At 39.3% G+C, this 18,243-nt stretch overlaps 1 protein-coding gene across 5 annotated transcripts in view; it reads right to left on the reverse strand.

The window, feature by feature from the left end:
- The window catches only part of UST (uronyl 2-sulfotransferase), a 388,933-nt gene that overhangs the window by 224,253 nt on the left and 146,437 nt on the right, over positions 1 to 18,243 (reverse strand). For all 5 annotated transcript variants that reach the window (XM_082405540.1, XM_082405539.1, XM_082405541.1 and 2 more), the window contains exon 3: positions 1,356 to 1,511. In XM_082405540.1, the coding sequence (XP_082261666.1) occupies positions 1,356 to 1,511 (156 nt within the window). The remainder of the gene's footprint in view (positions 1 to 1,355; positions 1,512 to 18,243) is intronic.

Consider the following 18,243-nt stretch of genomic DNA (forward strand, 5'->3'; position numbering starts at 1 on the left):
TTTCTGGATGAGATGAGCATTTGAATCAGTGGACTCAGTAAAGTAGATTTCTCTCCCCAGTATGGGTGGGCCTTATCCAATCCCTCGAAGGCCTGAATAGAACAAAATGTGGAAGAAGGAGGAAGTCGATTTTTTTTTTCCTGCCTCACTGATTAAGCTGGGACATCTCATCTTACATTCCCCTGCCCTCAGACTGGGATTTACATCATTGGCTCCCTTGGTTTGCAGGCCTTCACACTCAAGCTCAGACTCAATTACACCAATGGCTTTCCTGGGCCTTCAACTTGCAGATGGCAGATGGTGGAACTTCTCAGCCTCCACTGTTGCATGAGCCAATTCCTCATAGTACATCTCCTTTCCTTTATTCCTATCTATCTATCTACCTATCTATCTATCTATCTATCTATCTATCTATTATCTATCTATCTATCTATCTATCTATCTATCTATCTATCTATTATCTATCTATCTATCTATCTATCGATATGTCTCCATCCTACTAGTTCTGTTCTCTGGAGAACCCTGACTTACAATGGTGGCTACTCATCCATCCTAAATACCTAAGGGGACCGAAGCAACTTTCTGAGAGCAGGCTAACAAACTTGACCCTGTAAAATGATTGTGGGAGCACTAGGCCTAATTTTCTGCATTAGCAAAGTATTTCAATGGAGATGGTTAAGCCTACTTCGTGTAAGCTTACAAAGTAGAATCTGTCTGTATAGCTTCCTGGCAGAACCTAGCACTCCTACACTACCACCAGCATGACCCTTGTATGGTTCAGCTGTATTAGGGCAGATTTATTCCCGGGAAATGGGGTAATTCTTTTGTTACCAGTGAATATGCCAAAAGCTGTTTTGGAGACTCAAGATCCCCTGAACTTACCATAATAGGAAGCTCATGTCCCCATCAACCAACAAAATTCCTGGACCAAAGAGGGTTTTCTCTTTATGATAACCATAAAGACTTAGGACACTTGTGAGAAAACACAGAGGAAGAAATATTAAAATAAAGTTTTCTTACTTTTGCTCCCAAAATGTCACCATTATTTATAGCTCAGTGGTGTAACTCTCTGATATTTAAGCATTGCTAATGTTAGCTAAATATACAATGACCAGAGTACTCTAGGCTTCATTGGTCTTAATAAAAGTATCCCTTCAGGGAAACTTCCTGGTTTGAAGACTTCTGTCCGAACCCTTAACTTAAATTTCCTTCCGCCCTCTGGCAAAAACACAGTATGACATTATAACTCTGGTATTCATCTGTTAGGGACTCAAAGGGTCTTCCAGAAGGCACCCACTAATTACACAAATGAATTGCAGCGAAGTACAATTTAACCATGGGCAAAGACAACTTACTTGTTCATTTTTGGTAAGTCTGGTTTTGTTGTGAATGTCTGACGTAACCAAATTGAATCCGTGCTTCTCTGACAGGATTCTCAGAAGCAAGACCACGGTCCGGCTCCCACACTTGCCAACTCTGTTGTACACCACCTGGCTCGGGAAAGGTAGCGCCTGGGCAGAACGAGAGAGCAAATGAAAGGGTGTGCGTTAAAATACTTCGGGTTCATCCTTCAATTTCAGAACAATAAATGTCTGATCAATCTAAATGAGAAGTGTCCATAGGAAGCTAACAAGAGAATGGAAGTGATGAACTCGTATTTATCTTCACAGTAGAACTTGAGAGAAACGTTGGACTCCTTATCCATCTGCCCTGATACTTAAAACTGGTAAAATTTCATGCCATCTATAATACTGATTGTGAAACTACTTTTGTTTTTTTCTTAGGAACAAAATATGTAAATATGTGCTTTAATGATAATGTTCTTTTGCAAGTTATATTATGCTTTATCAGAACTTAATCTGTAGACTGCTCAGGAGAAATATAGTAATTAAAAAAATTGAGACATAATTTCCATACAATAAAATTCACCCTTTTAAAGTATACATTCAGTGAGTTTCAGTATATTCACAAAATTGTGAACCATCACCACTACCTAATTCCAGAGCATTTGAAAAGAAACTCCATACCCATAGCAGTCACTTCCATTTACCTCATTACCTTGATCCACTGAAACCATTTATCTACTTTCTGGCTCTATGGCTTTGCCTATAGCATTCTGAACATCTCATATAAAAGGAATCATAGGATATGTGGCCTTTTGTGTCCGGCTTCTTTCACTCAGCATAATGTTTTTAAGGTTCATTAGTGTTGTAGTATGAATCGGTACTTCATCTCGTTATATGGCTAAATGATATTACATTGTATGGATATACTGTATTTTGTTTATACACTCATCAGTTGATGGACATTTGGCTTGTTTCCACCTTTTGCCTACTATAAATAATGATGCTATGAACATCTGTCTATAAGTCTTTGTGAAGACACATGTTTTTGATTCACCTTGAGTAAATCCTAGGAGTGGAAATGCTGGATCATATGGTAACTCTACGTTTAATCTTTTGAAGAACTGCCAAACTATTTTTAATACAGCTGCACCATTTTATATTCCCATCAGCAATGTATGAGAGTTCCAGTTTCTCCACATCCTTTCCAACACTTGTTATTGCCTGTTTTTTTTATTATTATCATAGCCATCCTAATGGGTGTGAAGTGGTATCTCATTGTGGATTTGATTTGCATTTCCCTGATGACTAATGATGTTGAGCACGTTTCATGTATTTATTGGCCATTTGTACAATTTCTTTGGAGAAATGTCTATTCAAATCCTTTGCCCATTTTAAAATTGGGTTATTTGTCTTTTTATTGTTGAGTTTTAAGTTTTATATTTTTTCTGGATTTGCAAATATATGATCTGCAAATATATTCTCCCATTCTATGGATTGCCTTTTCACTTTCTTGATAGTGTCAAAACACAAGCTTTTAATCTTAATGGAGTCCAATTTATCTAATTTTTTTTTGGTTGCCCATGCTTTCGGTATCGTATCTAAGGAACCACTGCCTAATCCAAAGTCACAAAGATATACACCTGTGTTTTCTCCTAAAAGTTTTATAGTCTTAGTGCTAACATGTAGGTCTTTGACTCATTTTGAGTTAATTTTGTGTATGGTGTGAGCTAGTGATCTAACTTCCTTCTTTTGCATGTGAATATCCATCTGCCTCAGCAACATTTATTGAAAATACTGGGATTTTTTCTCCATTTAACTGTTTGGTACCTCACTGAAAATCCACTAAGCATAAATTTATGGGTTTATTTCTGGACTCTCAACTCTATTCCATTGATCCATATGTTTTTATCCTTATGTCAGTACCACAGAATCTTTTTTTTTTTTAACATCTTTATTGGAGTATTATTGCTTTACAACGGTGTGTTAGTTTCTGCTTTATAACAAAGTGAATCAGCTATAAATATACATATATCCCCATATCTCCTCCCTCTTGCATCTCCCTCCCACCCTCCCTATCCCACCCCTCTAGGTGGTCACAAAGCACCTAGCTGATCTCCCTGTGCTATGCGGCTGCTTCCTACTAACTATCTATTTTACATTTGGTAGTGTATATATGTCCATGCCACTCTCTCACTTCGTCCCAGCTTACCCTTCCCCCTCCGCGTGTCCTCAAGTCCATTCCCTACGTCTGCGTTTTTATTCCTGTCCTGCCCCTAGGTTCTTCATAACCATTTTTTTTTTTTTAGATTCCATATATATGTGTTAGCATACGGTATTTGTTTTTCTCTTTCTGACTTACTTCACTCTGTATGACAGACTCCAGGTCCATCCACCTCACTACAAATAACTCAATTTGGTTTCTTTTTATGGCTAATATTCCATAGTATATATGTGCCACGTCTTCTTTATCCATTCATCTGTGGACGGACACTTAGGTTGCTTCCATGTCCTGGCTATTGTAAATAGAGCTGCAGTGAACATTGAGTACCACAGAATTTTGATACTATTTCTTTGTTATAAGTTTTGAAATCGGGAAGGGTGAATCCCTGCAACTGTGTTCTTCTTCTTCAAGATTGTTTTGGCTATTCTCGGTCCCTTGCATTTCGGTATGAATTTTAGGATCAGCTTATCAATTTCTGCAAAAAAGGCAGTTGAGATTTTGATAGGGATTGTGTTGAATCTGTAGATCAATATGGGGACTATTGCCATTTTAATAATATTAAGTCTTCCAATCCATGAACATGGATGTCTTTCCACTTACTGGATTTTCCTTTAATTTGTTTCATTGATGTGTTGCAATTTTCAGTGTAGAAGCCTTACAATCCTTTTATTTATTTTTTGATGCTATTATAAATGGAATTGTTTTCTTAATTTAATTTTTGGATTGACTGTTAGCTGATAGAAATACAATTGATTTTTGTATATTGATCTTGTATCCTCCAATCTTGCTGAACTCATTTGTTAGCTTTAATAGTTTTTTGGTGTGGATTCTTTAGGATTTTCAATATACGTGATCATGTCATCTGCAAACAGAGATAGTTTTACTTCTTCCTTTCCAATATGGACGCCTTTTATTTCTTTTTCTCTTTTAATTGCCCAGTTATGACAATTTTGATAGACTAAGAAGTAATTATAACAAGTATCTGATTAAATATTTATATCCCCAATAAAGATATTATTTCCATTTTGAATGCTCAGCATTGAGCAATAATTGACAAATGATAATCAAAAGATTCCTTCATTCAGCACATATCCATTAACAGAAGGCCATAAAGAGACCCAAAGCTAAAGAATATAGTACAATATAAACACAAACATACCCCAAACTTGCCTATGGTATGCAACTTGAATTTGTGCCTTTGTAATTCTAGGTTTAATTTCCTAAAATGTTTTATATGCAGAGCAGCATTTCGTAAATTTGGAGTTTCAAGGCTAATTGTCATTGGAGTAAAATATAATACTTACATCACTCACTTAGCAACCAGTTATGTACCATTTTGATATAATTCTTCATATATATATATATTTTTAAATGAGCAGTACTTTGTTTCCTTAGGGCCAGTCTGTATGTTCTATTATGTGCCCTCACAGTGCCTAGAAAATGCCTTGGATACATAGGGTCTCAACAGACATCGATTGGTTCTTGGCAGCTCTGATAGGTTTAATGTACTGTTTAACACTAACGCAGTGATTCCACTAAACTGTGAGACCAGGAGAATCTTCCAATGCACCTCTGATCTTCCTGACCAAATGCTAATACAAGTCATCAGGGTAAAAGACCATCATTATAATAGGCCATTTTACTTATGGTTCAATCAGTGAGTACCCCAAAAGTCTGTTCTCTGGCAATGACTGCAGAAGTTCAGATATTCAGATAAATTATTTAATTCTTACTTTATGAGGTTATGACCCAACGAGGTTGAACTGGGCTTTGTGTTTAATAGAATGATATTAATAGTGTTTGTAAGTTGGATTTTCCATAATAACTGGTCTGGGGGATAGACTATGGTTGTGACAAAGCTGCCAAAATAAACACAAATTTTTATTTCTTTCAGGACTTAAACTGTTCAAGAATTGGGTGAATGCATTTTTCCCTGTCTTCTAGCCCAGCATAGAACAGCAAGGGAGAATTTGTTATGACTAAGTTGATGATCTAGAAGATGTGAGTTACCACATATTAAGCACTTTATTTTAAGAGTGCAGAGTATATCTTAGAAGACTTAGATGAAGAACAGAGGCACTTAGAAACCTTAGATGGAAACACTTAATTTCTCCTGAATTTCTTGGGTAATCAACACAGTAGCAGGCTTAATATCTATCTACTCTCTTTTGCTAATAGCTAAGGATGTTATTTACCTTTGGGTTATTGGTTAGTTTTTAAAAATATGTTCACTCCAATTCTTTCATTAGTTTTGTGGGAAGCTCCCAAATAATGATTATAAATATCTGATATTTAAAAAGAACACATATAAAAACAAAAATCCCTGCATCATTCCTGCTGCTATAATACAATGATATTTGAAAAAAATAGCTATATCTACAAAAATGTTTGAAAAATCCCCAACGTGACTCCAATTTTACCATTTATTTAAATGCCAATGTACAGCTACAGGGTATTAAGATAGAACTAGGAACTGTGTTTTCAGATAAAACTTCTGGAATCAGTCTTGTGACTTTTAAAGACACAGCATACACCATCACAAACATAAACCTCTCTCAAATTTAGGGTGGGGCTCTTAAGTCCTTTTCTAAAAACCTATGGAATCCACTGGAAATTAGCAAATTTAGTCAGGCCAAATCAACGTGTTGATTTGGTGGTTTGGGATAAGGTGTTAAAATTAACAATGGCAACAAGTTGATTCATCCCTGCTTTTGGGAGAACTATAAATTTGCTCCTGAAGTCTGCTTTACCAATCACTGTCATTTTTGTTGATGACAAAAGACCCTGTCCCAGGCTCTGTGCCATGTAAATTCTTTTAATCCTTGTTAGAGATAGTGAATCAAATAGCATAATTGTCTTCATTCTATTGTGCCTTTCTCTAGGAGTTTAAATTATCAAATGATTTAAGCATCATTTATAGCACCTAAGTGACTCTCCTGTGTGCCCTCCTCTGTCCCATAGATCATAGATTCACAGAACTGACAGGGTTTGAGGTCTAGAGGCAATGTGGACTAATCCATCCATTCCAACTCCCTCCCCACCTTGCACGCCCACCCCTATCACCCCCATCCCCAGCCCAATCTGCGTTTGACTTGGCTAGAGCTTCACCTTGTCTTTACCTTGACCTTGTCTTTCCATCCTCTCGAGTACCCTGTGAGGTAGATAGTAGCACTATATTTAGGTGAGTAAAACGAGGCCAGAGAGATCATTTGGCATGTTCAAGGTGACAAAGCCAAAAAGTGGCACGTAACAACTAAAGCCCAGCTTGCAGCTCTCCTGACCCCAAAACGACACTCTATTTAATATACTACCACATCAAAGGGTGAAAATGACCTCTAGTTTGGCTTCTGCAACAGAGATGCTCTTTCTTTTTGTCATGTCTTGAATGTGTCCAACCTCATTAAATGCTACTGTTCAACAGTCAACGATCACAACGCCTATCATCGGGCATTACTCATCCATTACTTATATCCCCCGATCCTCAGCTGGAACTGACAGGAGTCGACTGGCCTCTCTTTCTCCTTCCTCTGGACAGATTTTATAAGCTAATGTAAGCCCAGAGTGTCAGAGCAGCTAATGGGAGAAGAGCAGAAGGATATAGTTTTCCCTTTATTCCTTCCCCTAATCTATCATAGGCAGTCACAGCTGCCTTGGATATTGTGACCCACTTCACTAGGAAAGGAAAAAACAGGAAGCAATAAGTCATAGTAAAATATATATAAAATCCTAAATGCACTTGAAATGTCTATCAAGACAAGCAAATGGTAAACTTAACAACCGTGAAAAGACGCCTAAAGACCTCTTAAGATCAACCTCAAATCCCTATTTTCTTCAACAGATATTTGCCAATTGTCAGGCATCTCAACTTTAATGTTCCTATTATCATTTGCACACAAATTTTGAATACTTACTCTTTCTTTGAGTGTCCTATAAAGAAGTACACAACAAAAACCCTCACCCCCCCCCCCACCCCAAATGATTCTTCATTCTTGGCAACTATGGTTATACGAATGTTGTGTCTGTGGTTTCTATTTTATGGCCAATTTGTAAAAGCAAAGGGAGCTCCAAAATATTTCACTCTATGAATGATATATTTTTATGTTGCCTGCCTTGTAAGTTCTGCAAATGCCACAAATCCCCAGGGCCTGACAGGCCTGTGTGGAGCATGCCCAATAAACAGAAGTCTGTCCAAAATCCTAAGCACAACAGTAAATACCACCAGATGACGTCCACAATTCAACAGCTTCTCCCAGGTTTGAAATGGGGCAGGGAAAGAAGACATTTTAGGTAAAAAGCAAACTTGGTCTGCACCTAGACTTTCATAGTCCATGATTATAGGTCTCTCTGCGGACTGGTCTTGTTGGAAGAATGAACATCAATCCTGCTTTTAAGTCTTTGCAAAATGATATTTAATATAGTATGTGACAAGCTGTGGTTCCCAAATGGCTATATATTTGAATTACCTACGGAACTTTTAAAACTCCAGATTTCTGGGCTCCACTCTTAGACTCACTGAAACAGAAAGTCTAGGATGATGAGGGTCAGGAGTCTGGCTTTAAGAGCTCCCCTGAGGCCCTACTACTTCCAGGTCCGTTTCAAGAACTGCTCTTGTAGAGGACTCCTAGCCTTCCATGTTAAGCTGCTGGGTGGTTCCATACAGCCTGACGAGGGATTAAGGTGGGGAGAGGGTTGCCTGCATGACACTGGAGAAGAGTCTGGGTGAAAGGCACTCTCATGTCCTCCTTGGGTCTCCCTGGAGTGCCACTGGCCTCCCACCCATAGTTCAAAGTCATGATCAACCTGACAAATATGCTTACACTATGGTAAGTGCCTACTCGCCTAGAATGATTAGAGAACAGGTGTGCTGGGTAACTGAATGTGTAGGTTGACTGAAATTTATACTAAACAGTGTCAGAGCATTAGACCCTTAGTACCAATATTATGCTAAAGATGAATGATTTTCTTTGAGGAATAAAATTCACTCTGTGATTTCACAGCATCTCCATTCCACGGTTCCTCACACTAATGCGGGGAAGAGTCACGGCCAGGGCTTTGTGAGGCTTGAACTCAGGGACGGTTCTGGTATTCACTGTCCATAGGACTTTGAGCAGTTCAGATGCATTCAGCGAATCCCTGCTTTAAAGCTTCCTAGGAGACCGCGGTGTCAGGAGCTAGTCCCATCGCACCGCGGAGCTTCAGCATCCTCATGGGTAAGAAGCGAGGGCTGGGCTAAAACCCGGTACATCGGGCGTCCCTGGTGGCGCAGTGGTTGAGAATCTGCCTGCCAATGCAGGGGACACGGGTTCAATCCCTAGTCTGGGAAGATCCCACATGCCGCGGAGCAACTAGGCCCATGCACCACAACTACTGAGCCTGCGCATCTGGAGCCTGTGCTCCGCAACAAGAGAGGCCGCGATAGTGAGAGGCCCGCGCACCCCGATGAAGAGTGGCCCCCGCTTGCTGCAACTGGAGAAAGCCCTTGCACAGAAACGAAGACCCAACACAGCCAAATAAATAAATAAATAAATTTATTTAAAAAAAGAAAAGAAAACCCCAGAAATCATGCTCTCTTCTGAGGCTACTAAATGATTAATTTCAATCTATATTATCAAGATATCACCTGGAAATGCCTTAAAAATTGACACAAGATTTTTACATTTTTCCGTGTCAAATATATTCATAAAAGAAACAGAAAAAAAAGTTCCAGTAATTTGTGCTGCAGACATGGATTCCAGCTCCATGGGCATTCACGGTTCTCTTTTGGAACCTCTGGCATTTCCGTACATGTCCCACTCTTGTTTGGGCTTGTCATGTAATAAATCTTCCTTTGTGCTCCTCTTATGCTTTCTCCTCCCTTCTACAGCTTTAGTCACTTCGAGCTCTCTGTTTTTTTTAAGACCATCACCAAACACTGAAGTCTGTACAGGGCTTGGCCTTCCAGCAGTGCTGTCCAGAACTCAGCAGTGATTCTCACTGGCCTTTGCCCATCAAGCCATTCTAGGTCTTCTAACAGATGCATCTCTAATGCATAATTTTTAACTGACAATTTTATCAGTTACCCAGATGCATGTTTTCTAATCACCATCGACTCTCCAGACCCCTAGGCTCATTTCCTCCATTCCAGAGGAGGAAACATATAGGACCCGTTAAAGAACTATCTTTTCCCTCATTGCCACCTCCTGAATGGAAAGCTCTTCCTACCTGCAACTCTCGAATGACATCCTTGTATCTTCTAATTATTCATAACCCATTTTCTTCCAGAAGCCTTGCCAAATCTGAACCTTATGCTTTCTTCTTTCCCCTTGCTCCTACTTGAAATAGTTCCATGTCTAATGTTATCTACAGAAAGACAAATATAGCTATAACTTCTTTACAAATCCATCTGTTTTATTCCTCTAATAGACTGGGTCTACCTGGTATGTGCATAGTAGATAATTAATAAATATCTGTCTGGTTGTTCCCTAAGACTGTAAGGGAAGTTTATCAATTTTTTTCTTCACACTCATATTCTGCAACTTTCTTTCTTTTTTTTGGCCGCGCTGTGCGGCTTGCGGGATCTTAGTTCCCCCACCAGAGATCAAACCCGGGTCCCCTGCACTGGAAGCATTGAGTCCTAACCGCTGGACCGCCAGGGAATTCCCTGAAACACTCTTATTTGCTATATTACATAAGAAAAAGTATGGTGAAGTGAAGAAAGTCCCCTGGACTGAAAGTCAGGAAAGTCTGGTTTTCCCCTTGGCCAAACTAGTGACCTTGAACAAGTGACCTTGAGTAGCATCTCTGGGCCAAATTTTCCTCAAGGATAAATTGGAGGTACTGAATGCAATGATTTCAAGGTTCCTTCCTGTTCACATCCCACGATGTTAAGGCAGGGATACACAATACTTACAGATGTTCAGAGGGTTATCTAAATGGCATCCTGTGCTCTAAATATTCCATTCTGGTCTATCTAATGTCCTTATCTCCATCATGTACAACATCATTACACTATTCCCAGGAATGTAATACCCTGCACACCGTAACAAAATCCTCATTCAAAGATGCAATTTTCACAAGGAGCCAGAAGTAATTTTTGGGAGTGATGATTATTAAACTATCATAGTTGAACTGTGAAGTATGCTTCAGAAAAAAATGACTTCCAGTTTGATTAAAAACTCAAATTTCAGGTGACCTTGGATGAATGCTATCAGTGCCATAGACAGATGAACATTTTCAAATTTCAAGTTGACAGATGCCAAGAAGATATACATATTAAGAAAAGGCAGATTTACTTCTAATTCTGCAACATTCTTTATGCTTCTTTCTCTGATCAGTATGCAAATCATAGAAAAGAAGTCCATGATCTGGGTATCTCACTACTACAGTATGTTACAGATTCTAAAATTCAAACCTCAGTTTAGCCCATGGAAAACTGAGTGCGTGGAATACGCATATGTTTGACAGAAAAGAGAAATGAAGTCCACATGCCATGCGGAGGATGCGCAAGTTTTAGAGGACAAAACATCCTGAAGGAATATTTCAAATTGTTTACACAGGACTCGGTCTTGCTTCCAAATACATATGGTAGCCCTACTGCACTTGTGTTTGAACCCTCTGACCACTCTTGTAAGAGCCTCTTAAACCTTCTCTATGGTTTTTATAATCAAAACGAAATGGAGTAACCCAATATGGGTTTGGCAATCCTATTTAACCCTCATCTTCCTGTGTGTGTGTACATGCATGTGTATATGCCTTATATGTTTTGTTGAGCTCAAAGGCACTGTAAGTAATATTGTTGTTGTAGTAAATCTGGACCAATGCTAGCCATTTCTGGCACTTTCTTCTGTGCTATGTATTCAGTGATCCAAAAGTCTTTATTAAACAAAGCTCTGGGAATCAGAGTTGAGGATTTCCCAGTAAGAACAGAGAAGAACTCAGGTCCTCAAATTAGTTTTAGATCTGGAGTTGTTCCATTACGATTATTAATCAATTCAAGTGACTTTATACATTAACTTTTGAACTAGAATCTGTAATTTTGTAGATGCCTTTGGGTTGATAATCTTTCTACCAGACCCACATACTTCATTTAACTCGCCGTTCAGATCTATAACACATTTTCTCTTAATCACACACTTCTTCAAATAAAACATGCATAGACACTTTATATAGACCATTAAGATTTGAAAGTCTGCTGAAAGTTAAGCTTTATTTATTTATAACTGTCCTATTTTTATTTTTAGTTAAGAATTTATACTCTGAAACTAATCTAAAAATTCATTTGTTATAATGCAATAGAGGAGAAGTGTTGGTTATTGATTGTACATGTCATAATTTATAGCAGGTATTGCTGGTATGGGCCAACCAGTCAGTTTAGAATGGTTTCCTTTGGTTACTGGTGGGGAGAAGAGTCAAATATTCTCATGACAGACTTCACAAGGGAAGACTGCCCTCATTGTAAATGGTACAAATGCTGGGCGACCAGCCACGCTGGGTTGCCAATACTCCTCTTTCTCATCAAGGCACCATGTAAAATTCTTAAAACCAAAGCCTTAGATCCACTGTTCATTGTGAACCATATCATTTTTTTCCATTTAAAATGTCTGAATCAAGTTTTAGTTTGAGTGTGAATTTGGAGCAAGAACCTTATTCTTGGATTCAGATGATCATCGTTTGAATTCCTTGGCTGAGTTTACGCTTTTCATAACATAAACCACACTTTAAAATAGTGTGGCAGATTGGGACAGCAACTGCCCCCAACCAATTCCACCTGCCTGTATCCACGAAGAGTATAACGTCCTCCCACATGGACCTTGGGCCTGGCCTTGTGACTTGCTTTGGCCAATGAGACATTAGCAAGCAAATGTAAGCAGAGGCTTGAAAAGGGCTTGTGTGCCGGGGCTGAATCTTGCCTGTCCCTGGGAGCCTTTCCCCCACGATATGAACTGAGGCTAGCCTCCGGCCTCCGGGAGGATAAGAGGCCCTATGGAATACTGAAAATTCTGTGACTGAATTCAACAGATAATTACTGAGTGCCATTCATTTGGTTAATGGCATGAAATCAATTGGTTATTGTGATGATCTGATTGTCTTGGATTAGAGTCTAAATTCCATGACTATAGGGACACATCTGCTTTTCCTTACTATTGTATCTTCAGTACAGCTCAATGCCTGGCACATAGTAGATACAGAATAAATCATTGTTAAATGAGTGAATACAACAAAGGTTACAACTGGTTCCCTGCCCTGTGTGAACTCACAATCTAGCAAGTGAACCAACCACTGGCACCACTTGCTCTGATAACCTGTGGCAAATACCCTGCCAGGGATATAGTACAAGAACAGGGAGAAGGAGTGATGAACTTGGCCTTGGGGACTCAGGGGAGGTTTCACAGAGAGCACGACATTTAAGCTGGCCCTTGGTATCTCTAGAAATTTTGTTGCTTTAATTCAGTCATTCTCCCTTTGCCAAAATATACCTACCTAACTCTTGTTGGTATGAACCGATAAGGAACTTTCTTGCCCTCCAAGCTTGACTTGGCTACACAGAGTTGGCTTCTTGGCATTTTTCACATTCATGAGCGTGTGTGCGTTGCATGCGTGATATGCAAGGAAAACGCACCATGCAAAATTCATCCACTGCTAGTGTTGCCCCCTCATGCCCACTGCGCTTAGAAAGACAAGGCAGGAAAACTGAGGCGCTGCAGCCTCTAAGAACAACTGGGTTGAACATGGCTAAGGATTTCCATGATTGCTTTATGTCTTATCTCCATATATCAGTAAGGATGCTTTTGTTGGCAGGTAACAGAAAATCCAACCCAGTTCAAACAATAAGAAAAATACATAGGCATACCTCGTTTTACTGTGATTTGCTTTATTACGCTTCACAGATATTGTGGGTTTTTTTTTTTTTTTTTTTTACAAATTGAAAGTTTACGGCAACCGTGTACCCAGCAAGTCTATTGGCACCATTTTTCCAACAGCATTTGCTCACTTTGTGTCTCTGTGTCACACTTTGGTAATTCTCGCAAAATTTCAAACTTTTTCATTATTATTATATTTGTTATGGTGATCAGTGGTCTTTGATGTGACTATTACAACTTGCTGAACACTCAGAAGATGGTTAGCATTTTTTAGCAATGAAGTATTTCTAATTAAAGTATGTAATTTGTTTTTTTAGACATAACGCTACTGTACACTTAATAGACTGCAGTATAGTAAACATAACTTTTATACTCACTGGGAAACCAAAAAAAATGAACGTGACTCTATTGTTATACTCACTTTATTGCAGTGGTCGGGAACCAAACCTGAATATCTCTGTATTCTCTTAGAAATAAATAAACAAAACAAAAATATATTCTCTTTCAAAACAGAAGTCCTGGGCTTCCCTGGTGGCGCAGTGGTTGAGAATCTGCCTGCCAATGCAGGGGACACGGGTTCGAGCCCTGGTCTGGGAAGATCCCACATGCCGCGGAGCAACTGGGCCCATGAGCCACAACTACTGAGCCTGTGCGTCTGGAGCCTGTGCTCCACAACAAGAGAGGCCGCGATAGTGAGAGGCCCGCGCACCGCGATGAAGAGTGGCCCCCGCTTGCCACAACTAGAGAAAGTCCTCGCGCAGAAACTAAGACCCAACACAGCCAAAAATAAATAAATAAATTTATTTAAAAAAAAAAAACAGAAGTCCTTAGGTATGGAGATTTTAGGATTCATTCCATATTTTTGTTCCATTTTGCTCTGCTATCCTCGTATGTCACTATTGTCCTCAGACTAGCTTTCCTCAGGTTGCATCATGGCTGCTGCAATTCTAGCCATCTCATGAAGAATGTCAAACTCCAGAGGAAGAAGAGACTATCTTTCTTGAGTGCTTCCTTTAAGATCTGAAAATCTTACTTAGAAGGTCCTGAGAAAATTTCCCCTCATGTTTCCTTGGTCAGATCTAAGCCACCAGCCCACATCTCAACTAACCATTAGCAAACGAAATGAGACAACCACTATAGGCTTAAATTACTCATGATTCACCTTTGAGCTGGGGATGGGATTACCTTCCCCACAGAGTAAAATTTGAGCAAAATCAGATTTCTGCTAAAGAAGAGGAGACTGAGGGGAAATGAATGTGGGGTAAGCAACAAATAGGGCCTGCTGTACTAAAGTACTCAAAGGCCCCATTGTTCTTGATTCTTCAAACACCCATTCATGAAACTCCATTCCTCAGCTGCAGAAAAGGGAGTAAGAGTGGCAGACACGGAGAACATTTCTAAACAACAACAAGGCTCTACTTGCTGGTTGTGGCCCATATATACCCCTGCAGCTTCCTCCCAGGCACAGGTTTGCTGACAGCTGGAGAAGCGGACAGATGAAATACATTACCCTTCTACGTAAAATGACATCAACCCCCATGCACTGAAATGAGATGGAGAATTAGCAACAAGGTGAACTTGAGCTGGAAGGTTAACTCCACACAAGAATCTAGAATTCATAAGGTATTTTTAGCTAGAGATGGTAATAAGATACAAAAATTGCTCTCAGATGAAGAAATTTCATACTGCCTACATATTGGAGGCTTTTTTACAAGTACAACTTTTTCATAAATGAATTAATATTGAACAAGTGTGCCATGCAATATCAACCCAATCCATCAGCATGGATCTGACCGTGGAGAGTCTGTTTCCACAGTATCTGTAGGCTGGTTTTTATTTGTTTTCATTTGTTACTTGGTGCTGGGTAAACAGCTTTTTCAGAAATCCCCACCAAGATAGATGAAGCATCCCACTTCCTATAAGGAACTATTATTACATTCAGGCTATCAAACACTGCTAAATGAAAGAAATCATTATCTTCCAAAATATTTTTTAATTGACACAAATATTTGCCATCCCTCAAGACTCTACCATCTAATAGAAAGAGAAAAAAGGAAGACAATGTGTAGAGCAACAACTGTCTTAATAGCTAGAAAGTCCCCATCAGATATAAAATTTCTGATTTTCCCTGTAATTGTCAAGGAGTTGACCGGAATAAGCAATAAGAAAACCGTTCTTAGGAGAGTTTATGTTAAGGCAGATAAATGTGGTAAAATTAAGAAAACTGAAGAATGAATAGAGAGGAAGAGGCACAGGTTTTGAGAGTCCATTGCTGATTCTCTGACTGGGATTTTCCTGGAGCAGTAGGGTAAGATGTAGTCCTTGCCCACAGGATGACCCTCATCCTGGACCAGAGTCTTAGTGAGGCCTGATGTCCAACCTACATCACTGACTCACAGGGGCTTATCAGCCACCAACAACTCCACTCCAGGCCCCCATCAGGGACTATATCTTTGAGTGGCTCTCTGTTCAAGTCTATCAAAAGGACATGATATGTAAGGAAGATTGTTTGAAGAACAGACTCAATCATTTCTCTGTACCCTCCGGATTTTTTGTCTTGGACCAAGTTAGGCCATCACAAGGCTGTTTTTTGGAGCATAATTTCTTAGCTCCATTAAGAGGTGCTTTAACCAAGTGATATTTTGTCATCATGTCCCTGGTGGTCATCAAGGGACACTATAAGATACAACATCACGCAATTCAGTTTTGTGTTTGTGATTGGGATGTAATTGACCACACTGTTTCCTAACTTTCTCATTTTCTTCTCATCTCAGGGCTCTTATTCGTTGGTACCTTATATGCAGTTATCTTCAATTTGTGAAACAACCCAATACCATGAGCACAAGTACTCCCACATAAAAGATGAAAAAACTGAGAATTAGAGGGATTAAATTATTTGTCCAAGGTCAACTGCAAAGCTAGTATTCAACCCCAAACTCATGCTCTCTCTTCCACTCACTATCTGAAAAACTAGTATATTTCTGCTTCATGGAAAATGAGAACTCTGCAACCACTTACAGCCTCGTTCTTCCTTTAGCTACTAGGAAATTCAGAGTAAAGGCTGTTCAACTACAGCAATTTTTTGGAATTTATGGTCTCTCTTACATAGTTTCTATTTTAATTTATATTTTCCATGTCCCTGATATGTTTTCCTTTATATTTTATCATTTTTTGTGTTACATTTTCTATAAATAGCCTCAAATTATTTGAAGGTGAGCAAAATATGAAATAAATCCATCAACAAACAAATAAAATGCATTCCCATTACTCTCTGGACTGTTAAAGCATCAGCTTATGATTTATCTTTCTTTGCCTACAGTCATATCCACAACCTCATGGTAGACTACCTGCAAACCTGACTCAGTTCACAGTAGTTTATTAAAATTAACAATTGTAATTGTTCTTCCCTCCTCTAGCAACAATACCTCCATTTTTTTCTGGAGCATCACTCCCTCCCCTGCTGTTCATGGGATTCTGGAGGCCTACCCTCAACTCTTGCTTCACGGGAAGGTGTTTTAACCAGGCATGGCCAACCAGCACATCCATCCACTGAATATAGTGACTGGTTTAAGAAACAGGCACCTGACCCAAGGGTGTCCAGTGAGATTCCATCTCAGGATTTTGTAGGTCTATTGAAAGTCAAGATCTTTTTCCTACTATAGTTTCTAAGTTGGGTGCAGGCCTGGACCGGCAGGGATCCATCTAACTACCAAAAGAGAGGATCTACCTAAGAGTTAGCCTGCCCAAGAACTGGGAGATAAAAATAGACCATATAGCTTTTTCAAACCTAACTGCTATCAACCACATAAAATACTTTGAAATGACTGCCAGCCCTCTGGCAGATTCTGCTTGTTGCCTGCCTAATATCTATTCTTCCTCTCATCTGAATAGAATCATGGTTTCATCATAGGTAACAATATAGCCAGCTAAAACTATTCACCTTCTTAGATTCATTTGAACCTGGAGGTTGACTGAGTGATCGAATTCTGGCCATGCATTCAACAAATGAATGGAATATAAATGTATGTCACTGACTTGGCCTTTTGAGAAATCTTTTAATAATGGACAGACTTATCTAGCATCCTTTTTCAATCCTTTGCCTTGATCTTCAATTCCTTCTTCCTTCCTGAAACACAGACACAAAGCCTAGAGGGACAGCAGCCATCTTGTGACAATGAGGAAACAAGCATGAGGACAACCCGAAAGCTACGATCTACAAACTAATGAAAACAGTGAAAGAAGAAAAGAGGTAGGTCCCCAATGACATCACCATGCTATTGTACCAGACCTGGACTGCTTACTGCATAAAATAAATAAGCTTCTTTGCCTGTTCAGGCCACTGTAGTTAGGTTTTTGGCCAAATGCATTTCTAACTGATACAGACTTTTCCCTTTTTCATTTTTTGATGATTTTATTACTTTTTAAAAATGGCCCCAGGTATTATTACCCTCTGAGAAAATCAAGAGCAATCCTGGTGCAAAGGTGAAAATCAGGTCTAACCATTGCTTTTGGGCCCACAGTGCACTGACATTGCAGTAGCAGAACGATCAGCTTAAAAATTCTACATCTATGATCAAAATATGTCCCCGAAAAGGTTCTCATAAAGTATGCCTGCTTTCTTTCTTCAAGTGCTTTAACTTTATAAGTCCTTCCCATAACAGGGTGCTCTCTTTTCCGGGTAGTTTATAAAATATTTATAGTTGGAAGTCAAAGGTAGCTTGGATGAGGAGGCCCGTTTGTTACAAACATACATCTGCACCAGCAGCCTGTCAAATGTAACTCACTGTAATGTTTTTAATCTGCTCAGTTATGGTAAAGACTTCCTCCTGAAGATGTA

Source organism: Balaenoptera borealis (genome assembly GCF_965194805.1).
Source record: "Balaenoptera borealis genome assembly, chromosome: 9".
NCBI classification, from domain to species: domain Eukaryota; kingdom Metazoa; phylum Chordata; class Mammalia; order Artiodactyla; family Balaenopteridae; genus Balaenoptera; species Balaenoptera borealis.